This window comes from Neoarius graeffei, chromosome 13, assembly GCF_027579695.1.
Source record: "Neoarius graeffei isolate fNeoGra1 chromosome 13, fNeoGra1.pri, whole genome shotgun sequence".
NCBI lineage: Eukaryota > Metazoa > Chordata > Actinopteri > Siluriformes > Ariidae > Neoarius > Neoarius graeffei.
In genome coordinates, this window is record NC_083581.1 from 61325122 (window position 1) to 61348881 (window position 23760).

Here is a 23760-nt window from a genome sequence, read left to right on the forward strand (position 1 = left end):
TGAAAAAGTCTTAAAAAGTCTTAAATTTAACTTGGACAAACCTGTAGACACCCTGAGTATACAAGACTTGGCCTCAGTGGACCTCAAAATAGAAGTTGCTGCCTGAAATATTGGGCTACTTGAGCTCCAAAGCACCGACCGATCTGGTGCTTCTGGGTGCAAAACTGCCGTCAGAGCGCCCACCGGTTTCCCCCACCCTTTCATTCATACAGCTCTACAAACCAATCACAGTGGAGGTGAGCAGGCAGAACCGATGCGTCAGATTTGGAGAGCGACCGTTCTGATCTTCCAGTTGGCTCCTGCCTATTCCAAGCGCACTTTTAGTACTCCAGAGGTGTTGAAAGCCTGTTCGGATGGGAGTGTAAGTGGGCTTTTAGGGAGAAAGCAACATAGCGGAAGCAGCACACTGTATGTTCATTACACTGTGTCGATTATGAGGGAGAGTGGAGTTTTATTTTTTGTGCTTTGTTGTATGGTTTAATAAATATAACGTGAAGAGATTTGTACTAAGCACCAGACTGCATTAAAAGAAGAAAGCAAGCACAACTTTATTCTTCACACACTTGTGAAATTTCCTCTCTGCATTTAAGCCATCTGAAGCTGTGAACACACACGCGAGCAATGAGCGCGCACACACATACCCAGAGCAGTGGGCAGCCATGCTAACAGCGCCCGGGGAGCAGTTGGGTGCCTCGCTCAAGGGCACCTCAGCCCAAGGTCGTCTCATATTAACCTAACCTGCATGTCTTTGGATTGTGGGGGAAACCGGAGCACCCAGAGAGAACATGCAAACTCCGCACAGAAAGGCCCTCGCCAGCTGCTGGGCTCGAACCCAGAACCTTCTTGCTGTGAGGCGACCGTGCTAACCGCTACACCACCGTGCCGCCACAATAATAGCGTATATGATCTCACACAATGTTTGATGAAATCTTATTGAATTAACAACGTCGTAACTGTGACACAACTTTTACAAAGATTTAATTCGGAGCCAGTGCGGATTCTGCTGCAGTAGCGCTACAGCTCTCCTGTTAACCAGCTCAGTGCGATGACTCACTCTTTATGACTGAGCAGTGATTAGTGACGTGCTGCACACATCGGTTTAAATGGTGCTGATAAATCTGCTTCCCCAATGGTCTTTCCTCTTGTTTGAGAGGCATGTGAAATTTCTTTATGACTGAGCAGTCATAAAGCCCCGAGTGTTTCCCCTGAGTTTCTCGGGTGGGTGCTGGATGAGGATGGTCACCTGCAGGCCCCTGTCCTGCGGCTCCTGTCACATAGCATTTGGACCTGAACAAACAGTTAAAGGGGAACTGAAGTCATTTTTAAACTTGCTTTATTTCTTAATTAACGTGTTATTCAATTACATTTTCGGTTTTATTAACCTTATGTCGTGACTCGTATTGGCATATTATATTACACTTATCAGCCTTTTCGGTTTTTAGCCATGTTGAATGTAGTTCGTTTGGTCCACGGCAGGCATCGCTTATCCGCGCGATCTTCACTAGACTTGTGCGAGACTTCAAACGTGAAGTGTCAGCGCTGCCATTTTGAAAACTGTTTACACAGCGGTCAGATCGCCAGATCATTCCGATTTTAGATTAATTTCAAGATTTGCCAGCTTCATCAGTGATGGACTGTCAGTCCTGCGCGCTGTGGCGCGTGCACCTGAAGGCGTGCTGTGAACAAAGCACACCTGAGCTCAATTAAGGAACTATTGCCGCTTTTCCACTACCAACGCGGCTGAGCCGTGCCGTGTTGAGTCGGGCTGAGTCGAGCCGAGTGGGGTTGTTGGAGTTGCATTTCGACTACAACCGCGCTGAACCGTGCTGGCTGGAAGTGGGTGGACACATTGGGTGGAGTTAGCGAAAGTGGGTGGACGTCACGTGATGTCGTTTGGTGGCGCAAACAGTGACATCAGTGACCTTTTAAGCGGTAGTCTCACAACCCGGATAGTAAACAATAAACATGGAGGACATGGAGTCGTTAGTGTTGCTGGTCTTGGTGCTGTGGCTTGTTGTCACCGACAACACCAACAGATACTGGCAAGAGCGTATAGATGAGGCGAGGCGCATAAGGCTTCATAATTCTCGTAATTCGTAACTCTCCTTCCGGGTTTACGGTGTTTACAGATCCCAGCGTGCTCGCGGGGCGTGTGTGGGCATGTGAGACACTCCTCACCAATCAGCGCACAGGGGAGTGTCTGCTCACGCCCCTAGCCTCACTCAGCTCGGTTTGGCTCACTTCAGCCCCACTCCAAAACCGTGCGAGTTTTGGGTGCTAAGCAGGGCTGAAGCGAGCTGAGTCGTGCTGTTTTTGGATAGTCGAAACGCGAGCCGTGTCGGGCTGAAGTGAGCTGAAAAAGGGTAGTGGAAAAGTGTTTGCCTATTTAAGGACTGTGCTGATGCATTTGCATCGCGAAGTATTACGGTACACATTACTGAGCCTTTCTACCCATTGTCTTGATTTCCTGTTTCACGATCCTTGTGCCTGTTTCTCATTCTTGTCCTCACTTAGCCTTTGATGTCCTGTTTGCGCCTCGACTGACCCTTTTGCCTGTATTCTCGTTTTTGATCTAGCCTGCCATTTTGGATTGTTTGCCCATATTCTCACTGTATGTATATACAGACCCTTTCCAAAAAATTAGAATATCAGGGAAAAGTTGTTTAATTTCCATAATTCCATTCAAAAAGTTAAACTTTCATAGATTATAGATTCAGGGCGCACAATTTAAACGATTTCAAGTATTTATTTGTTTATTTTTACATAATTTGTGCTTCCAGCTCATAAAACCCACGAAAACAGGAATTCAAAAAATTAGAATACTGTGAACAAATCACCATTTACTTCTCAGTTTTTGCAGAAAAAAAGAAATTAGGATCAAATCAATCAAAATATGATACTTTTCAAAACGATATGTCAAAGGGTTGGGAATCCCTTTGCCTTAATCACTGCCTCGATGCGACGTGGCATTGAGGCAATCAGCCTGTGGCATTGCCTGGGAGTTATGGAAGCCCAGATTTCCTTGATGCTTGCTGTCAGCTCTTCTTTGTTGTTGTGTCTGGTGCCCCTCATTTTCCTCTTGAGAATACCCCATAGATTCTCAATGGGGTTTAGGTCCGGCGAGTTGGCTGGCCAGTCAAGCACTGTGATGGCATGGGCATCAAACCAGGTTTTGGTGCTTCTGGCGGTATGGGCAGGGGCCAGGTCCTTCTGGAAGATGAAATCTGCATCTCCATACAGATCATCAGCAGAAGGAATCATGAAGTCTTCTAAAACATTCTGGTAGACTGTTGCGGTGACCTTGGATTTAAGAAAGCAGAGTTTACCAACACCTGCACCGGACATTGCACCCCAAATCATGACTGACTGTGGATATTTCACACTGGACCTCAAGCAGCTTGGGTTCTGTTCCTCACCCGTCTTCCTCCAAACCCTTGGACCTTGATTCCCGAATGAAAGGCACACTTTACTTTCATCGGAAAAGAGGCCCTTGGACCACTGGCCAACAGTCCAGTCCTCCTTCTCCTTGGCCCAGTTGAGACGCTTCCTTCGTTGGCTCAGGTTCAGAAGTGGCTTGACCCGAGGAACCCGACAGTTGTAGCCCATCTCCTGGATGTGTCTGAATGTGGTGGTTTTTGAAGCAGGGCTCGACATTGCTTGTCCGGGACAAGTGATCCTTTATGTCGGACAAGTTCATCGTCTCAGTTACTTGTCCAATCGGACAAGTGCCAAAATACGCCGATATTCGGGTTACATATCAAATTTATCAGTTTATTCACATGATTTCCGAAGCATCTCACTCGACATATTGTTTTGATGAATCGCCGGATGTTTCTCTTCAGAAAGACTGATGTGCACATGCGCAATATTCCGCTTGCGAAACCGGCCAATACCGCTTCGTGTATTTGAGCTGAAAAGTAAACGGTCGTTTACCAGACCGTCCAGGATTTCGCGATGTTGCGATTTGCAACTTCAACGCAAATTCAACCAATCCATGCGAATTCAGGGCGGTGTTGCAATTATATCCAATCACTGCAACTTTCCCGCAAATTTGACCAATCATTGGCGTCGTCTTGAGGTGACGTCGACAAACTACCTGCCGCCTTACTTCCGTGTTTCTGTTCAAGAAAAGCAGCATGTGCGAGTCAGTGTTTATATAGGCTTAAATTCTGTTACTGAAAGTGTTATGTTTGCAGTGAAGGACTGTGCGCACTTTATTTTTTACTTAATACAAGAAATTAACGGATGCCAACATTTTTGCCAAAATGGTATTTTATTTTCCATTGTTTAGGCAGCTTCAGCATCATACTGTGAGATTCTGTTTTTTTTTTTCTTCTATGAAGCCTGAGCCATTTATTTTATTAGTTTATAATTATTGTTTAATTTAGTCTTCAGGAGAGACTGCCTGCACACGGTACTAGTATTAATAGGTTTTTTTTCTTACATGAAAGCTGAGGTATTTATATTATATTTTAAGGTAACTTCATGTTGTGCTGTGAGGTTCTATGCACGTTAACTTTTAAACCAACAGGTGCATTTGGATAAGTAAAGCCTGTTTTTCTGCATTTTTGTAGTCCTGGTAATCTTTTATATTGGTAAAGTTGTTTATAGGACCATTTCTCAGTTTTTTTTTTTTTTTTTTTGTTTTTTTTTTTAAATCAATAGTTTTTCAGTAATAACTTATCGCTCAATTTTAATCACAAAAAGAGAAAATCGCAACAATTTCTCGCCACTTTCACTTCCTCCCGCAATGTAATCGCAACAAAAACCTAAACACCGCAACTTTCATCGCAACCATTAAATACCATACAGGAGCCACAATGAATGAATAGACAACAATGAATCAGTGGAGGATATATATTCAAAGTTAATGATTTAAAAATGAAAATATACTGTATAATTTTTCTGGTTTTCAATTTCTCTTAAATAAATTAATGATTGATGGAGTCCAATTTTTTTCTGCAGTGAATAGATTGTGTTAAAGTAATTCTGGTGAAATTAGTTTATTACAAATAGTTTATTTGGTTTTTTTTTTTTTCTCAAATTTTTCTTCGGACAAGTCAACTTCACATTCGGACAAGTAAATTTCCTTTCAACTTGCCCGACAGGACAAGTGGTTTCAAAAGTTAATGTAGAGCCCTGTGAAGCTGTGACTCCCGCCTCATTCGACTCTTTCTGGATCTCTGCCAGATTCTTGAATCTTATCTGTTTGATAATCCGCTGAAGCCCACGGTCATCTCTTTTGCTGGCGCATCTTCTCCTGCCACATTTTGCCCTTCCACTAGACTTTCCACTGATATGCTTGGACACAGCAGTCTGTGAACAGCCAGCTCCTTAGCTATGAACTTTTGTGGCTTACCCATCCTATGGAGGGTATCAATGATGGTCTTCTGGCCAGTTGTCAAGTCTGCAGTCTTCCGCATATTGAACCGAACTGAGACAATTGAACCAAACTGAAGCAATTTAGGCTACATCCACACGACAACGGCAATGAGATTTTTTTTTTTTTTTTTTTTTTTTAGCGGGTAAAAAAAATATCGCGTCCACATGGGCAACGGATCAGTAAAGTTTCAGGTTCATATGGCAACGCAACGCTTGCTGAAAACGATGCAATACACATGCCACACCTCTACGTGCGCTGTAAGACGGTCCCATCGGAGACACCAGAACAGTAGAAGTAGGAGGACGCATGCGCATAAACCCCTTCTTCTACCCGGCGTGATGACTTGTTCTAGTCATGTGGTTGTGACGTCATCATAAACAAATCCGTTCTACTCATCCAGACGACTTCGCAACGGCGCCGTTGCCAGATTTTTCCACTCTGGAAACCGTTCTCAAAAAATATCGTTTTGGGGCACCCAAAACGCCGGTGCTGTGTGGACGCCAGGCCGAAATGATGATAAATTTTATCGGATTCACCTGAATCCGTTGCCGTGTGGACAGGGCCTTAATGACACCTGGGGAAACCTGTGCGGGTGCTTTGAGTTTAGTAGATGATTAGTGTGTGACACTCAGTTTAAAACATTCATGCCCTGCAAAATGTGGGCTGATTTGTTCACAGTATTCTAATTTTTTGAATTCCTGTTTTCGTGGGTTTTATGAGCTGGAAGCACAAATTATGTAAAAATAAACAAATAAATACTTGAAATTGTTTAAATTGTGCGCCCTGAATCTATAATCTGTGAAAGTTTAACTTTTTGAATGGGATTGTGGAAATTAAACAACTTTTCCATGATATTCTAATTTTTTGGAAAGGGTCTGTATATTCTGCACTTTATTAAACCGTATATTTCTGCACGCATCCGTCGCGTACGTGACATGGAGATTATTCCATACGACTTCGAACCCGTGGTGTAGAGAAGAGTTGGAAAGACGGCAGGATAAGGACTAGTCTGTCGCGCTGGTATTTTCGTCATTACTGTCGCACAATTAAAATGTGCCAGATCAGATGGCTGGTGGGTTTTCAAAATAATAAATACATATTCTACTAAGTGCATTTATCACATAATCCTCACTAAGGTTTCGGACAGCACTACAAAATGGTGTCCCCACTATATAGTGCCCTATACAGGGAGTATGGAGCGATTTTGGACACAGGGAAAACTTCCGGCTTGATTACGTCAGCATTCGAAGGAGGGCGCGCGCGTCTTTTGACAACGTTGGCAGATGTTGGTCACTTTGATTTCCGCTGTACGTTTTACTTCCGTCCTACGATGTCTCGCACAGGTCTCAGCGAATCTTGTTTACGTCCGTCGCTTTGACACACATTACATAGCATATTTCAAACACTCATAACTTGCTGTAGCAGTGACAAAATAGCTATCAGAAATGCATTCCTACATTTTATAAAATGAGAGAAATAGAGTTTTGATGATAAAAAATTTGCCTTCAGTTCCCCTTTAAAGGAGTCATATTTAAGTCTTCACATTTATTTTAGAACAAGAATTAGATAAACAATAATTCCCCCCCTCCCCTCATTTTGGACCTTAAAGGGATAGTTCGGGATTTTTGACATGAATCTGTATGGCATCCCCATCAATAGTGTCGTGCAAACACACTGACTTACCCCTGACAGCATCCTGTGAGTCCAGTTCTTGTCCAGTTTTGGTCCAGATGAAAGTAGTCCGGCAAGTTTGTTGGGGTCACGAAAGTAAAACGTTTTTCGTCTCAAAACAGTACGTGTTCAAAAGAGTGATATATTTGCATCACAAAACCGTTGCCAAATAAAAAGTCAGATCTCGAAATCGCTTGGCACTATTTTCTCTCCCTTCTTATCACTGCGCGCTGCCGCCAGGTGACAGCGAAACGCAGACCCACTAAGCTGGTGGGAGACCAAGGCTGCACTCTATCCACGGCTTACACACGTGATGGCACGGAGGATGTGTATAGTGGCAGCATCTGTCCCCCCAGAGAGGATCTTTTCAAAAGCAGGACAGATTATAACAGAGAGGAGAAATAGAATCAGAATTAACTAGTTCATTGCAGCAATTAAAGGAATAGGTAGGAAAAGGAAGGCGCAAAGACACCGCGCAGTGCCTGAAAATGGGTTTTCAGGCGCTTCGCACCCGTTTTCAGGCGCTGCGCACCCGTTTTCAGGCGCTGCGCGGTGTCTTTGCGCCTGCAGCGGTGCTTTGCCTGTGCTGTGGCTGAAAATAGTTCCAGATATAAATTGGTCTAGTAAATCCCTTCGTGTTAATTTGCATTGATATGTGTACTCAATGTGAATGTACAGGTCATGAGAAATAATTATAAAAAATCTTGAGTTATTTAATTCACTTTTGCAACGACAATGCTAGCTGGACACGCCGGATTACAGCGACTATGCTAAGCTAAGCTAACCTGGGCGTTTATAGATCAGGACAATGGCTGGGTCGGCTACAAAACGCTTTGGCTCACTCATCCAACTCTAGGGACTGCAGGGACTGACCTCAATTTCGCCCTGGGGGTGGCGTACTCCTTTAAATCAAAAATAAAATCTCAGGAGCCGTTTGGGAGCCGAAAGAGCCGGCTCCTTATAGTAAGAAGAGCCAAAAGAGCCGGCTCCCGAAAAAGAGCCGAAATTCCCATTACTAGTAAACAATGAATGAAACAGCCGTGGCTGTCACCTGGCAGCAGCGCGCAGTGATAAGAAGGGAGAGAAAATAGTGCCAAGCGATTTTGAGGTCTGACTTTTTATTTGGCAACGGTTTTGTGATGCAAAAACGTTTTACTTTCGTGACCCCAACAAACTTGCCGGACTACTTTCGTCTGGACCAAAACTGGACAAGAACTGGACTCACAGGATGCTGTCAGGGGTAAGTCAGTGTGTTTGCACGACACTATTGATGGGGATGCCATACAGATTCATGTCAAAAATCCCAAACTATCCTTTTAAAGTGCATATTCTGGACCAATTTCGTTTTTTTTTATTTTTTTTTTTATGAAAGTATGTCCCTTTACACACTCATCCAGAAGGGTAATTTTGCACAAGGCCATCTGTCTACAGCAGAAAAAAATAAAATAACAAAACGCGTCTGGAAAAATCCCAAGGGAGTCTGGAGCCAGATTCGTGACGCTATTTGCGGAAGCACCAGCAGGCTGCGCGAGCTTGCACGGTTTCAGTGCACAGCCTGTGTAGACCAAGCGCTCCCATTTCTCTCTCATTGTCCGGTCTTTTGGAAAACGATGAGTACTAATCCCATCAAGATTGGTGTTGCTACACCCTCCTACGATACATCTGTTACCCATTTTAATAATTACGCGATAACGTTGAAGATACTTGCAGAAAACCACCAGGTCGTTTTCTCATAAACAAACCAGCGCTGACGTAGGATTCAGAGAGAGGCGTCCCGCACGCGACGTCACGAAAATCAATGTTTGCCGGGAAATCCAAATGCCAAATTTTTTCAGAGGCGGACCAAATGGCTTGATTTCAACTGAGAATGTCTGGTATTGCGCAAGATAAAAAAAAATTGCAGAGAATGCAGAATGTTACAGATGTTTGACCAAAGTTTAATATAAAATAGGAGAATTACATTGATCTTGCTCCTGAATTTACCCGTGATATGCACTTTAAAATGTGTGTGGGGGCCCTGCAGGATCCTGTTGGGGGAGGGGAAACACTGCGCGCACACGTCGTTTTACCAAGAGTACCTGATGGTTGTGAGCCCTGTAAGGATTTCAACTTGCATCCATAAAGCAGCTTTTGTTTAGTTTGTATGCAAAATTAACTTGTAACATGTGCTCCAAAGGAATAGTTATTTACGAGACAGATGCTTGAATTAGTCTGGATCAGTCATATGTCCAGAAATTGTAGGTTTAATGAGCATTAATTAACCTGGAACACCATAATTTAACAGACGTTTTATGACAAAGACGGCTAAATAAATACAGCAAATATAAGGCAGCTAAATAAATCAATGCAACAGTAATTTCAGCAATCGGAGAAAATACATACAAACATTTTAAGAAGCGTTTCAGGAGTCTGTTAATGAGACCGGCGGCATGAAAACGGAGCGCCGGAGATGAGCGTGGAGGTGAGGCTTTTGACCCCGATGCTGTTAATCTGATGCAGGCGATGAGACATTAAACAAAAGTGTTGCTTGTTAGTGTTTGTCCTTTAGTGAGAAAATGAGTTTCATTAATGACTGACTTGTGTCTTGGACAACCGCTCGTCAAACAGGTTCATCGTGTCCCATCGTTCTCTGAGTTGAACATCCTGTCCATGAGAGTGACTTCCTGACTGCCTCTGAAGTGCCCTTATAGCCTCTCCTTGAAAGGGCTTTGAAAGAGACTGTTCAGAAGGAAGCATGAACAGGTCTTTGGTTACCTTGAGTACAATGCTTTTCCATTTAAACCGGCTCCGTGTCTGAGGCAGAGGACAGGTGTGCTGTTACAGTTGTGAGGACCAAGCAGTGGGAATCGGGGAGGGCGCCTTGGGGCTGAAGAACAGCTGAGAGAAAAGGGTGTCTGGGTCCTGAGGGGGAGAGGATGAACTGGATCCCTTTATGCTGATCTGCACTTGTGGTCGTATCCAAATCCTGCTGCTGGTCTTGTGACACTTCAGATGCCGGGCTGCAGTTAGGTTTATTCTTAATTGCATGTCCTACAGCTCTCGCTTTTTATCACGAGCCCCCACCCTGGAGGAATAAGAGCAGTTAGATAAGCTGTATAAAATGGGTTACTCTCAACCTGTGGGTTACTGTTGAGTTAAAAGGGCAAAAACAGGGTTTTCAAGTGTCGTATGCAGTTTAGCAACCAGGTCGAACGACTTATTGCATTTTCGTGGTATGAAACTAGGTCCAACTATTTGTGTTAGTACAGTCCGTGCCAGGTCAAGCACTTAAATATACATGGCTCTGGTTTATGGGGGCAGATTCTACCATAACAGAGGCCAGTTAAGTCCCATCTCCTCCTTAAATTGCTGAATTGATTTATTTTGAGGGCGGCACGGTGGTGTAGTGGTTAGCGCTGTCGCCTCACAGCAAGAAGGTCCGGGTTCGAGCCCCGTGGCCGGCGAGGGCCTTTCTGTGCGGAGTTTGCATGTTCTCCCCGTGTCTGCGTGGGTTTCCTCCGGGTGCTCCGGTTTCCCCCACAGTCCAAAGACATGCAGGTTAGGTTAACTGGTGACTCTAAATTGACCGTAGGTGTGAATGTGAGTGTGAATGGTTGTCTGTGTCTATGTGTCAGCCCTGTGATGACCTGGCGACTTGTCCAGGGTGTACCCCGCCTCTTGCCCGTAGTCAGCTGGGATAGGCTCCAGCTTGCCTGCAACCCTGTAGAACAGGATAAAGCGGCTAGAGATGATATGAGATTTATTTTGATCATTCTATTAAAGGGGTACCGAATATAATATATACAGTTGCTGATGTGACAAAGTAACGTATTCTTAAGTATTCTATTAAATTTATATACTAGAAAACAACGAAATATCTTGGTAATTGTAAATATACTTTATACGCTAAACCGCACAAGAGTCGCCATTTTTAAAAGACCATGACGTCAGCGCTACCCACTGCGCTAGCGGAACTCTCCGAAATAGAGGAGATAAGCGTGTAATGATGGCGTCGGGCGCATCAAGTGAAAGCGACAGCTCTGTCGAATCATACGAAGAGATCCCGCAAGACACACTGCAAGCAGGCTATGGCTTAGAAGGGTACCAGTTTGAACCTAGGAGAGGTACTATGTAGTGGAAGTTCATTATGTCTAACTATTAAAGCTATTTTAAGTTCGTTTCTTAAGGCAAGGATTTTTTAAGATGTTACCTTGTTGACAGTTTCGGCGAGAATCTTCCGCCTTCTTCAAAACAGTCACCAGATGTCGAGTGGTGACGTGCCTTATCAGCTGATGTTACGCTACGGAGGCGTGAACGTCCCGCCCAATTTGACAGGTAGTTCACGCCTCCTGCTGTCAGGTCGCTCCCCCAGGACACATCTGGTGACTGTTTTGAAGAAGGCGGAAGATTCTCGCCGAAACTGTCAACAAGGTAACATCTTAAAAAATCCTCGTCTTAAGAAACGAACTTAAAATAGCTAGGAGAGGTACTCTCGACTCCGGTGATGAAATAAGAGAAGAAAGCTCGGATGACGGCGAGGATGAGACTGATGCTGACCATGGGCATGGCGAGCGTGGGGCAGAGCGTCTGCGTGCAGGTGACACGGCGTGGTGCTCGTGCGGAAAATGTAACATGGAGTTGCTCACGAGTCCAGCACAATTTATTTGCTGCAATGAGATAGGCGCCACCCGTGGACTTGCGAAATCGTCGCAAGAGGCAGAAACAGGTATTTCACACGTGCTATTCCCGACCTCAATGAGCCAACACAACTGGGCACATACATACGTCATGAGTGTTACGCAGAGACAATGAACGTGCATTCTGATTGGATAAAATTAATATCATGGCGGGCTGTTCAAACTGCGGAAATAGTTTGCTCGAGCTACTTTCAAAACACTATAACTTTCCAACCTTAGAACAAAAAACTTTTGTAAGTCTTGAATAAGGTTCGTTAATGTGTGTTTTATTGTTATATTTACTCTATATATTGCCCTGTGTTCCCCTTTAAGTTTTTCTAGTAGCATTTGGGGTCTTGGACATTCACAGTAAATTTTAGGACAGTAGTCCTGGTAACTAACTAATAAAAGCCTGACATGACAGACATGCTAAATGACAATAGAAACACATCGGTTTCTAACATCAAAATCTGACAAACTAACGTCTACCATCATATTCTGACAGACACTCTAGATGACAATAGCAACAAAACTGTTTCTTACATTATTAATCTGACAAATTTAGTAATAATATTAAATACCTCATCACTAGAACCAAATAATACAATAAAATATTGAAATAAAGATAAAATTTATTTTCAAAATTGAAAGATCAAAAATAATTGTCAGAACAGTGACGATAGACACGACTGTGTCACTTTCACGGGGAAATAACACATTGAAATGGCCTGTCGGCTGAAAGGGTCGCAAGTGGCTCTGATTTATCTCAACTTACGATAGTTTTCCTCCAGACAATTTTAAATATGAATGCACAAATATATTCTCAATGTTTCTATCGTCAGGATAGCTGACTGAAAATCTTAACTTGATTTATTTGATGAAATCTAGCTGTCAGAACTCCAAGTCTTGCCCGGAAGTAAATGTCTGCTGTCACAAAAATCATGCGCAGTAGAATTTCCTCTTTGCGTCAGTCAACATGTGCGTGGTGAGGGCTTGAATTTTGCTATCGTCAGGTGCATTAGACTGACGATAGCATTTTTTAAAAATAACTGTGGGCTTCTCTCGTGAACGAAATAGATAAACAGCGAAAAAACTATTTCAACTCTATCTGTTGACACCCAAAAATTATAAAGCCTGCTTCCACACGATAACTACCAAAGATCCATAATGGCTGAGTCTATCGTCAGGTCATCTGACAGAAATTCACTGACGATAGCAACAGGGATAATGAAAGTGATTTTTAAAATGGGAGTTATGTCTGTCAGATATGTCAAAGAAATAGAACTTTATTCTTTAAAAATCTTTTATTGATATACTCAGTGTATTTTTAAATGACGTGCTGTGTTAGAAGACCAAATACCATATTTTCAATCTTGAAAATATTACCTCACTGAAAAAAGGACAAGAAACATTTCTTATTTTGTGGGCAAGTGGTTAATGGATCCAGTTACGGTAGAATCTGCCTGGGGTAAAAATGCTGAGCGTCATTCGTAGATATAATTTTTTTACCGACTTACAGAGACATGCATGCTGCAGCATCTCCCAGTGCAGTCAAGTTAATCTCATTATCGGTTACAGTGGTGCCTCTGAAAATCCAGCTTCTACCGGCTGTGGTGCAGTTCCACATTTTTTTTTTTTCCTCTCTCTAGCACAGTGTGCCATGACAGGCCTGGGCATAAAAGTAATTCACAAAACACTTAGGTTGAGTCTCAGACAACTGGTACTTCAGTTTAAGGTGTTTGCCTGGATATAGTGATGCTTGGGTGGGATTAGTGGCGTGACCGTACACACAACGCAAGTTCAGTACATTTTTTGTTATAGCCCGCTGTAATGTTCAGGCTGTCTGTTCACAATTCGTTGGCTGTCCGCGTCGTAACCTATTGGGAAGCTGAAATGCTCCCAAATACCAGACCTTAGGTGGAATTGGTGGAATCTTCCAGCTCCTGCTTGTTGCTGAATGGAGGATCGAGTATGTTCGTATGTTGCATATTCACTCGGGGGGGGAACCCTAGTGAAATTAATTCAGTTCTTACGTTACTGTAGTACAGCCTTTGTCAACCGGGGTGCCGTCTGGCTTCATTGGGGTGCCGTCAAAAAATTATATATTCTAACACTTAAATAAAATGAATTAAAATTCCAAAAAATGATGGTTACACTAATACAGATCATCGCCACCTCATGCATCATCAAAATTTGTCTCACGGCCCCCTTTCCCTTGTCACGACGTCACTGCCGGGGTCAGCGTGACTGCGTATATTTTACAACCCTGATTCCAAAAAAAGTTGGGACAAAGTACAAATTGTAAATAAAAACGGAATGCAATAATTTACAAATCTTAAACTGATATTGTATTCACAATAGAACATGGACAACATATGAAATGTCGAAAGTGAGACGTTTTGAAGTTTCATGCCAAATATTGGCTCATTTGAAATTTCATGACCGCAACACATCTCAAAAAAGTTGGGACAGGGGCAATAAGAGGCTGGAAAAGTTGAAGGTACAAAAAAGGAACAGCTGGAGGACCAAACTGCAACTCATTAGGTCAATTGGCAATAGGTCATTAACATGACTGGGTATAAAAAGAGCATCTTGGAGTGGCAGCGGCTCTCAGAAGTAAAGATGGGAAGAGGATCACCAATCCCCCTAATTCTGCACCGACAAATAGTGGAGCAATATCAGAAAGGAGTTCGACAGTAAAATTGCAAAGAGTTTGAACATATCATCTACAGTGCATAATATCATCAAAAGATTCAGAGAATCTGGAAGAATCTCTGTGCGTAAGGGTCAAGGCCGGAAAACCGTACTGGGTGCCCGTGATCTTCGGGCCCTTAGACGGCACTGCATCACATACAGGAATGCTTCTGTATTGGAAATCACAAAATGGGCTCAGGAATATTTCCAGAGAACATTATCTGTGAACACAATCCACCGTGCCATCCGCCGTTGTCAACTAAAACTCTATAGGTCAAAGAAGAAGCCGTATCTAAACATGATCCATAAGCGCAGACGTCTTCTCTGGGCCAAGGCTCATTTAAAATGGACTGTGGCAAAGCGGAAAACTGTTCTGTGATCAGACGAATCAAAATTTGAAGTTCTTTATGGAACTCAGGGACGCCGTGTCATTCGGACTAAAGAGGAGAAGGACGACCCAAGTTGTTATCAGCGCTCAGTTCAGAAGCCTGCATCTCTGATGGTATGGGGTTGCATTAGTGCGTGTGGCATGGGCAGCTTACACATCTGGAAAGACACCAATGCTGAAAGGTATATCCAGGTTCTAGAGCAACATATGCTCCCATCCAGACGACGCCTCTTTCAGGGAAGACCTTGCATTTTCCAACATGACGATGCCAAACCACATACTGCATCAATTACAGCATCATGGCTGCATAGAAGAAGGGTCCGGGTACTGAACTGGCCAGCCTGCAGTCCAGATCTTTCACCCATAGAAAACATTTGGCGCATCATAAAACGGAAGATACGACAAAAAAGACCTAAGACAGTTGAGCAACTAGAATCCTACATTAGACAAGAATGGGTTAACATTCCTATCCCTAAACTTGAGCAACTTGTCTCCTCAGTCCCCAGACGTTTACAGACTGTTGTAAAGAGAAAAGGGGATGTCTCACAGTGGGAAACATGGCCTTGTCCCAACTTTTTTGAGATGTGTTGTTGTCATGAAATTTAAAATCACCTAATTTTTCTCTTTAAATGATACATTTTCTCAGTTTAAACATTTGATATGTCATCTATGTTCTATTCTGAATAAAATAAGGAATTTTGAAACTTCCACATCATTGCATTCCGTTTTTATTTACAATTTGTACTTTGTCCCAACTTTTTTGGAATCGGGGTTGTACAGTATATGGGGGTGCCTTGAGAATTTGCATGCTCCTGAAGGGTGTTGTGACTGAAAAAAGGTTGAGAAACGCTGCTGTAGTAGACTGTGGTCGCCCTGTTTCCTGTGGATGTTTCTGAATAATTGCGCGTCTGCATTTTGAATTTGTACTCCTGAGCTAAAATAGTTGCCAGTTAGTATAAAATTTTAATCATGTTAATGAGAATAGCAACTTCAAAGGAAATGGCGGTATTATCATCTGACTAAATAATTAGTTTAATGGCAATGATTCTGTTTTTCTGCTTCAAGTAATAAGCCTTTTGTGGGTGTAAATTGGTCTTGGTAAACATTCTCAAGTAAAGTGTCGATTGAGTGAGACGGCACATGCAGCATCGTTTAAGCAATGGCCGTTTTAATATCCTGTATATAATATTAAACCATTGTTCAGGACAAATGTGGATCTTTTAACCAAACACTTGCTGCCTACTTTCTGATATTGTGTCTCCCCCCCCCCAGTAGATTCTGTGCTTTAGTCAAGTCAACTTTATTGTCAAATATGCTATACATGCTCGACATACAGCACAGATGAAATATCAGTCCTCTCTGACCCACGGTGCAAACTGGCAATGCAATAAATAAAAATAGAATAATTGAAAAAAACATGTGTGAGGTTGTTTTACATCGTCTATGGTTATTGCTCACAGCAAATTGGGGGGGGGGGGTAGTGGCACTCTGTTTTATGTAGTGGTTATTTGGGTTCATCACCGCGAGTTGGCCTAGTGGTTAGCATGTCCGCCTCTCGATCAGGAGATCGCAAGTTCTACTCACGGTCGGGTCATACCAAAGACCTTCATAAAAATGGTACCTACTGCCGTCTGGCAAGGCACGCTGCAATACAGATGCGAGTGGGGAGTCAAACTCTCGCGGTTACCAGAGGACCAGCCCCCCACTGTAAGCCTAGCTATGTAATAGGCGAGAGGGCGAGAGGCCGAGGGCTACGGAAACGGAGATCGGCGCCGCCCTGTGTGCCACATGGCGTGGGAAGGACTTTGATTTGATTTGGGTTCATCTCCTGTAGAAGCAAAACTCTTCTTGATGGGGAAAAAATGAGATTTGAGATTGCAGTTAGCCTTGGGATGATTGACCGTTGTGTCAGGAATCGTGGATAGATTTCAACTTTCGTGGTGACCGTCAAGTTGGACGGTTTAAATGTCTGTCAGAAAGGTTTATACAAACCTTAATAACCTGCTGTCTGTCTTGAGAGCAGAGCAATATAAAATAAATATATATATATATATATATATATATATAAATTTTTTTTAATTTTCCATCTTAGCTTCCCGTGCCTGCGCTGCCAAACAGATAAAGCTGTAAATGCCTTCACTCTCAAAACATGAATGCTGGTCTCAGTTAAGAAAATGAAACCGTGCGTTGTTTATCAGGGCGACTTCCCTACACTATAAGTCAATAAGGGTGTACTCGTCTCGTACTAGGTGATCCGAACCGTACCTGAGCTCGTTTGACCCACAAAGTTGAGTTTGTTTGACTAGCACTGCATACTGTGCTCGGGTACAATTCAACATGCTATACGAAAGCTTTTCTCTTCAGCAAAGTTGCATCATTTTGATGTAAGCATACGCCGGGATGTTGAGCGCAACGTGAACGCAGTCCAGCAGGGGAGTAGGGATGGGGACAATTGTACTCGGGCAAGTTACAAGGCAACCATGCCTAGTGTGAGTATGCCCTCGGTATGTCTGCTGCCGTTCAACACAGACTGCATGTGCATGTAGTTGAGAATTTTATTGAAATTGCATAATCAGCATAGCTGCAGCTAATGATGCGTTAAGCCTAGGTCACAACCGGACGTACGATTTTTTGGCCGTGCGATTTTTGGCGTTTCCCAAATCGCTGTGTGGTTTTTTTTTTTTTTTGTGGAGAAAGACGCACGTTGGCCGCAAGTTTGTCTTGCAACCTGAAAAAACCGTAAGCGCCCGTAGAGTTTGTTTGACATGACAAAGAACCTCTGCGGCCAGTCTACAGCTGGAAAATCAGCACGTCACACGCGCGCCCGCTGTGCGTTTCTTGCGTTTTTTGCACGTAGAGCGGCTGTAGGAGCACGTACGGCCGGTTGTGACCGAGGCTTTACATTTATTTACAATCCCAACTGTAGTTCTGCAGGCTCAGTGTTGTAGTGTTCCTGCCATTGTTAATGAGTGAGTAAACCATGAAAAAGTCAACATCTAATGCTGCTGATTGCCGCTAGTGATTGAAGCTGACTCATAACCAGATTCTGCTGTTTTGTTTTCTTCAGCTGTAATGACATTACATGTACACAACGCACATTACGTATGTCTGACTCTTCTTTTCCCCCACAAAGCCACAGGTGGTGCAATCGGGAATAGTTAGGGGGGCATGATGGGGCAAGATAGGGCAACGGCTTATGCACATTCTCACAAGCTGAATTGAGATTTTAGCGTGTGGGGGAGTTTGCAGGCCTACCTTGGCATGAGACCGAATTTCGTTCTCAAATATTGCGACACGACACTGAATTTTGCTTCTCTGAGGTATATCCTATTTCCGTTTAATATTCCTTGAGCTTTACCTCTTCTTACACGCTAGATGGCTACACCAGAGGTAGTAGCATACAGAGCATGAAGTTTGCGAGTGAGAACCTACCGGTCTCGAAGCAGTCTGAAGGATGGTTACGTGTAAGCAACGTATAAACATTCACTCATGGTTTCTATTGTGGTTGGCATGACAGCAGTCTGAAACGCGGGCTAAAGTCAACATCCGTGTGCTGCACTTGATGCAAGTCGCGCTCCTGTTGTCAAAACAATTCAGAAGCACGTCACGTGTTGTGCTGGCACTGGCATAACCTGAAATTAATTTCACTGGAATGAGAAAATGTACAGAAGGAAGTCGCTGTGTTATTTTAGTCTTGACAGGTAAACCGGTAAGTGTGCTGCTGTCAGACAGAAGTAAGAGAGGAGGTGATGCATGTTTTTGTTATTTAATCATTTAAGGTGCAGTCTACTGCCAAACAGTCTTTCCATTTTAATAATGTTGTGCCTGAAAAAATTTTAATAACGTGGTGATAATCGGGAGAAATCGCACCTTATAAACCCTAAGCTACATTTCTTGGGATTGTATGTTTTCGATATTGCAGTGGCTTGGTTTGTTATCATGACAAACGAACTGTACGAAGATCTTGATTTTTGTGTATCTTAGGGTTGGGCGGTATTACGGTAAGAAGGTATCCCGAGGTATCCAAAAGTACCAACGGTATCGGTCTCATTACCGTCATTTAAAAAAAATATATAATATCTAAATAAATATGGAGTACATGAGGTCATAATATAAAATAATAAATTGAAGATCATCCCGAATAACTGTGTGATCGTATTTTCACTAATTCTATCAATTTCCTAAAGAAGTTCTCATCGCGTGCAGGGTTGTTTGTCGTTACCATGGCAACCCTGCGTGACATTTGGAGTCTGACAGAAAGCTTCGCAAGAGACTGAGACCGGGGGTGTCATGGCTCAGATGGCTAAGGCACCGTACCATAAATCCGGGGACCCGGGTTCGATTCCGACCCGAGGTTATTTCCCGATCCCGTCTCTCTCTCCCCCGCTCATTTCCTGTCTCTCTATACTGTCCTATCTAAAAAAAAAAAAAAAGAGACTGAGACCGCGGTTGAAAGATGGCAAGTCAAGATAACGAGTTAGTGGCAAAAAAAAAGAAAAATACAACATCGGCAGTGTGGCAGTATTTTGGTTTCAAACCAAACGAAAAATCTAATATGTCCCCTAAGGCACACCATAGCCTGGGGTACTCCACTTCCACGAGATCTCTCCAATGAGTTGTGTTTTGAGTAGGTTACATGAGTAACAACAAGGTAAAATAATATAACATATGACATTTGGGATGTGGGTAATAAACGTTTGAAATGTCATCTACTGAAGAAACGGAAGGAAACATCGTAGCGTAAACCGTTAGGTTTCTGGTGGGAATTAGCAATGCGCTTGCTATCTTTGTTGGGTGTGTTAAACCGTATGGATTTAAGTGGAATAATTGTAAGGAGTTATGTGATCAAGACAACGTTTTAAGCAAGGTAAGGCCATTTGATTATTAATTTCCCCGCCATGGCATGACGTGGGCCCATATGATTTTGCCTTGTGCAGCTATCACGCATTTGAATTAGGTTCGCCTCATTTGCGCTGAAGAATATGGTTTATCGCGCAGTCTAAACGGACTTGGGTGTTGGTTGATTCTTTTTCTTTTTTTTATTTCCCATGCTTGAAAGGGTATGATCCTGCTCATCGTGTACTTTTTTTTGATGGAGTAGGTGAAATAGTGCTGCAAATGGCGTTTCAACGCAGACGTATAAACGACAGTTGAATGCTATTTTCAAGATGAAGGAAGAGTTGCGTGATGCTTTGAAATATCTCTTAATCCATTCATCAGTGCACAAAATTCGCTTTGCTGCTTAATCCATACCACAATGCACACAATTCGCTATGCTGCTTTTAAATAGTACATTTGAGGCATAGGCGCACGTTACACGGTAGGCCGAAACAAAATATTATTTTTTTCTCGGTAATACCGTATACCCCGGGAAAACACAGAGACAGTTTAAAGGTATCAAAATTTGGATACCGCCCAACCCTAGTGTATCTCAATGTCCATGCCTCGTGAAGCCTGTATCAGGATGTATTTTGTGTCGTAGCTTTAGCGTATCGTCTCATGCCTAGCCCTAATCAAGGTTTGACATCAAGAACTGTCTGACGACTTCATCTTGAGAGAAGTTGCACCACTTGGCCGGTAATAAACAGGGTTTTTTCTAGAAAAATTTAGTATGAGGGTGCTCACCATGGCGAGGGAGCGAAGCGGGGAGGGAGATGGTGCCGGTTGTCGTCCCCCCCCCCCGCGCAAAGCTTTTGAAAAATGCTCCAACGGGACATTCTGAGGCTATCTGAGAGGGAAATTGTAACAAATTGTCTGTCAACATTGAAAAAGAAAGAAGTAATCTTCTTCTGCCCCGGACAGTCTTTGGCTTTCTTCCGCTTCGTGCTGCGGGATGACATCTTTAAATGCCCAAGTGTCAACAAAAACAACTCGTGAACTACTTCTGTCAAAAGCTCCCGCGCCGGTGGGTGAAAGGTCATTCAGTCTCGAGAAATCTCGCTCTACAAGTCAGCTGACCTTGTATGTAACCCATGTCAAATCTCGCGAGAGCAGCCGCGACAAGTAAACAACTAAACATGGCGCCTCAGTCTGGAAAACGCCAATTCGGATTGTTTTTGCACCGTCTGGCGGTGTATCTACTATGATTGGAATATTTTTGGAGCAATTATAACGTATTTGATGATCAGACACATTGTCACGTAGTGTTGCTGGGATGTTTTCACGGAGTCGGTAAGGGGGCGCACGCCGAGAGTAAGAGGGCGCAGCGCCCCTGTTCCCCCGTTTAGACGAAAGCCTGATAAAGATGCTGCTGTTCTGCGGTTTTGTTTCTTCCCTATGAAGGCTTCTATTTACAGGTGCACAGGACATTGTGGTGGTGTTCATCCCTTACATTGTTTCTGAATTTGCGCTTTCCCTTTGGTGGATTTCAGGTCCAGAGACCCCCTGGCCCTCCCTACACACCCCACGAAATTAGCAAGGGACACCCGAACCTTGCGGCCACGCCGCCGGGCCACGCCTCCTCACCCGGCCTTTCTCAGGTATCAGTTTCCACAGTATCCACTGCGCATCTGTATGGCCACCCTAAAGCCTGGGAGGCAGGAGGAGGGGTGAGTGCACCCATGCAGCTGCGTGTTTTTGTGTGTGTGTGTGTGTGTGTGTGTGTGTGTGTGTCTGCACTGTTTATTATGAAGGCTGCTACATTCAATCATATTGTGCTGTTTGAACATAAGCCTGTCAATGCTTGCTGCATTAAACCCTGACATTAAAACTGTCTCAAAGCAAACGAGCCGTAGAAATTTCCATCGCACATGCTCAGACGCTCCCAGTCTGATGAGTCAGAGGTGTTCCCTCAGAGAAAGCAGTCATGTAAAATCTCTGTTCATTAAAATTAATCATCACTCAGTGTGATTCAGAATAGTGAAACCTATTTTTGTCATGCCTGTTCTCTAATCTTAGCCTCCTGTCTTTTTGTTTAGGAGACTGGTGATGAGTATAACCTTTTTTTTAATGAGTTTAATATTTGGAATACACACAGCGGGCCTTTTTTTTTTTTTTTTTTTTTTTTTTTTAAATCAAGCTGGATATAAATAGATTTATTTCTAAATCACTCGTACGAGCATTAGGGTGGTCCCCCAATTTTTTTTTTTTTTAGGATTTTGTTACGACCACCTTACCTTTTTTTTTTTTAACATTGCCTAAAAGAAGTTATTGTGCGAAATTTGGTTAAGATTGAACAATGTTTAGAGGTGCCACAAAGCCATTAAAGTTTTCACTCAAGACACAATATAAAATAATGTGACTGTTTCATATTAATACAAACAATACAGTAATATAACTTCCTGTGTTCAAAGTAACAATAGCTATTACTTGTCTGTGATTTTCTAAACCCTTCGGTATTATGGTATCTTGTGGAGATAAAAGAACACACTAAGGACTTCCCTAGCAGAAGGAAGCGTTCTCCCAGACCCCTTTTCCACCAAATCAGTTCCAGGGCTGGTTCGGGGCCAGTGCTTGTGCTGGTTCACAACTTGTTCAACTTGCGAGCCAGCTGAGAACCAGTTTGCTTTTCCATAGCTCGCGGAGCCACGTCATTACGTTGCTGTATACGTCAGTTACGGCGCTACGTTTGCATAAACCTTGGCGCGAATATCAAAGCAAAAACAACACAGAAGAAGCAGCAGCAACAACAACAATAATAATAATGGATGACTTCGCGTTTGTACAGCTGCTGCTTCTCATCGCTTAAAAATGGCGATCTTCCGCGGTCTTGTTATTGTTGTCGGTCTTAACAACTCCGCCCCCCCCTCCCGCTGACATAAGCGGTTCTTTCCTCTGGCCCAGCAGAGAGTTGGTGCTAGCCTGGAACCGGTTTTTCTGGCCCCAGAGCCAGTTCTTTGTCAGTGGAAACAGAAAACCCGGTTCCAAACTAAGCACTGGCCCCGAACCAGCCCTGGAACTGCTTTGGTGGAAAAGGGGCACCAGGCAGTTCCTTGGAAGTGGGACCAATTAACCAAACGTTATTGTCCTTTCTGGTTTTGTGCTTTGCACCACCGGTACTACTTGTATTACTATTGCTAGCCATCTGAAAAACATAGAAAGAAAACCATTCACAACTTCATCAGCATATTACGATCAGTGCTCATTGTTTAAGAACCCCTTAGTGCATGAAAGTTAACCTTCTATCAGTCTATAAACTCTTCCTGCCTCTTCTTTTTCATAGAAGTGGCATATTCCCTCTACAACTGTGACTTTTTGGGGGTTTGAGATCTTCTCTGCAACAGTCTACGCACCAACTAATGTTAACGGCTTAACCCGATTTGCAACCTCATGTGGCACCTCTAAATATTAACCAATTTTTCTGAAATTTTGCTTGTTGACTTCTTTTAGCCTATGTAAAAAAAATGGTAGGGTGGTCGGAATGTTTTGGTAAAAAAAAAAATTTTCCCATACATTTCGGGACCACCCTAACGAGCATTTACTCAAGAAATTTGGTATTCACAAAAGTCACATAATTTCAGAAAAGCATTTGGGCTCGTGTGTGTGTGTGTGTGTGTGTGAGAATTTTATAAGTACACTAACAACGTAAACATTGTTTGTTCAGCTTCAAAACATATATTTGTGGTGATTTACTGTATTTTTCGATATGCATTACACCATCCGGTTTAAATACCTTATGTTGGGTATCCTTTATTATTCTATCCACATTCACTGGATAGGAGTGATACTTGAAAACTAAATCCCAAAAAATACAATAAAAGCAACAAAATATGGAATAAAAGTATTTGATGGTAAGAACTTTTTTTTTTTTCTTTCTCAAGAATTATCAAATTTTTCACAAATTGATCCTGTCATTTCGCCGGTTTGTTTGCATTCTAAATGAAACTGATTTTATCGGACGTTTTGTATAAAGTTTTTATTTATCAAATTTGCACAAAAAAAAGCTCTGTTTCTCAAAATCCGGTGAATGTGTATACAATGTTGTTCCACTCAATTTCATCGTACATGCACCTCGTCAGCTATCAGCTCAT

General features: G+C 43.0%; 1 protein-coding gene across 7 annotated transcripts in view; it reads left to right on the forward strand.

Annotated features, from left to right (window-relative positions):
• The window catches only part of eif4g3b (eukaryotic translation initiation factor 4 gamma, 3b), a 123177-nt gene that overhangs the window by 36266 nt on the left and 63151 nt on the right, over positions 1-23760 (forward strand). For 4 of the 7 annotated variants that reach the window (XM_060938257.1, XM_060938258.1, XM_060938260.1 and 1 more), the window contains exon 3: positions 21163-21339. The exons of 2 other annotated variants lie outside the window; for them this stretch is intronic. In XM_060938257.1, the coding sequence (XP_060794240.1) occupies positions 21163-21339 (177 nt within the window). The remainder of the gene's footprint in view (positions 1-21162; positions 21340-23760) is intronic. One more of the 7 variants, XM_060938261.1, reaches the window with a different exon arrangement.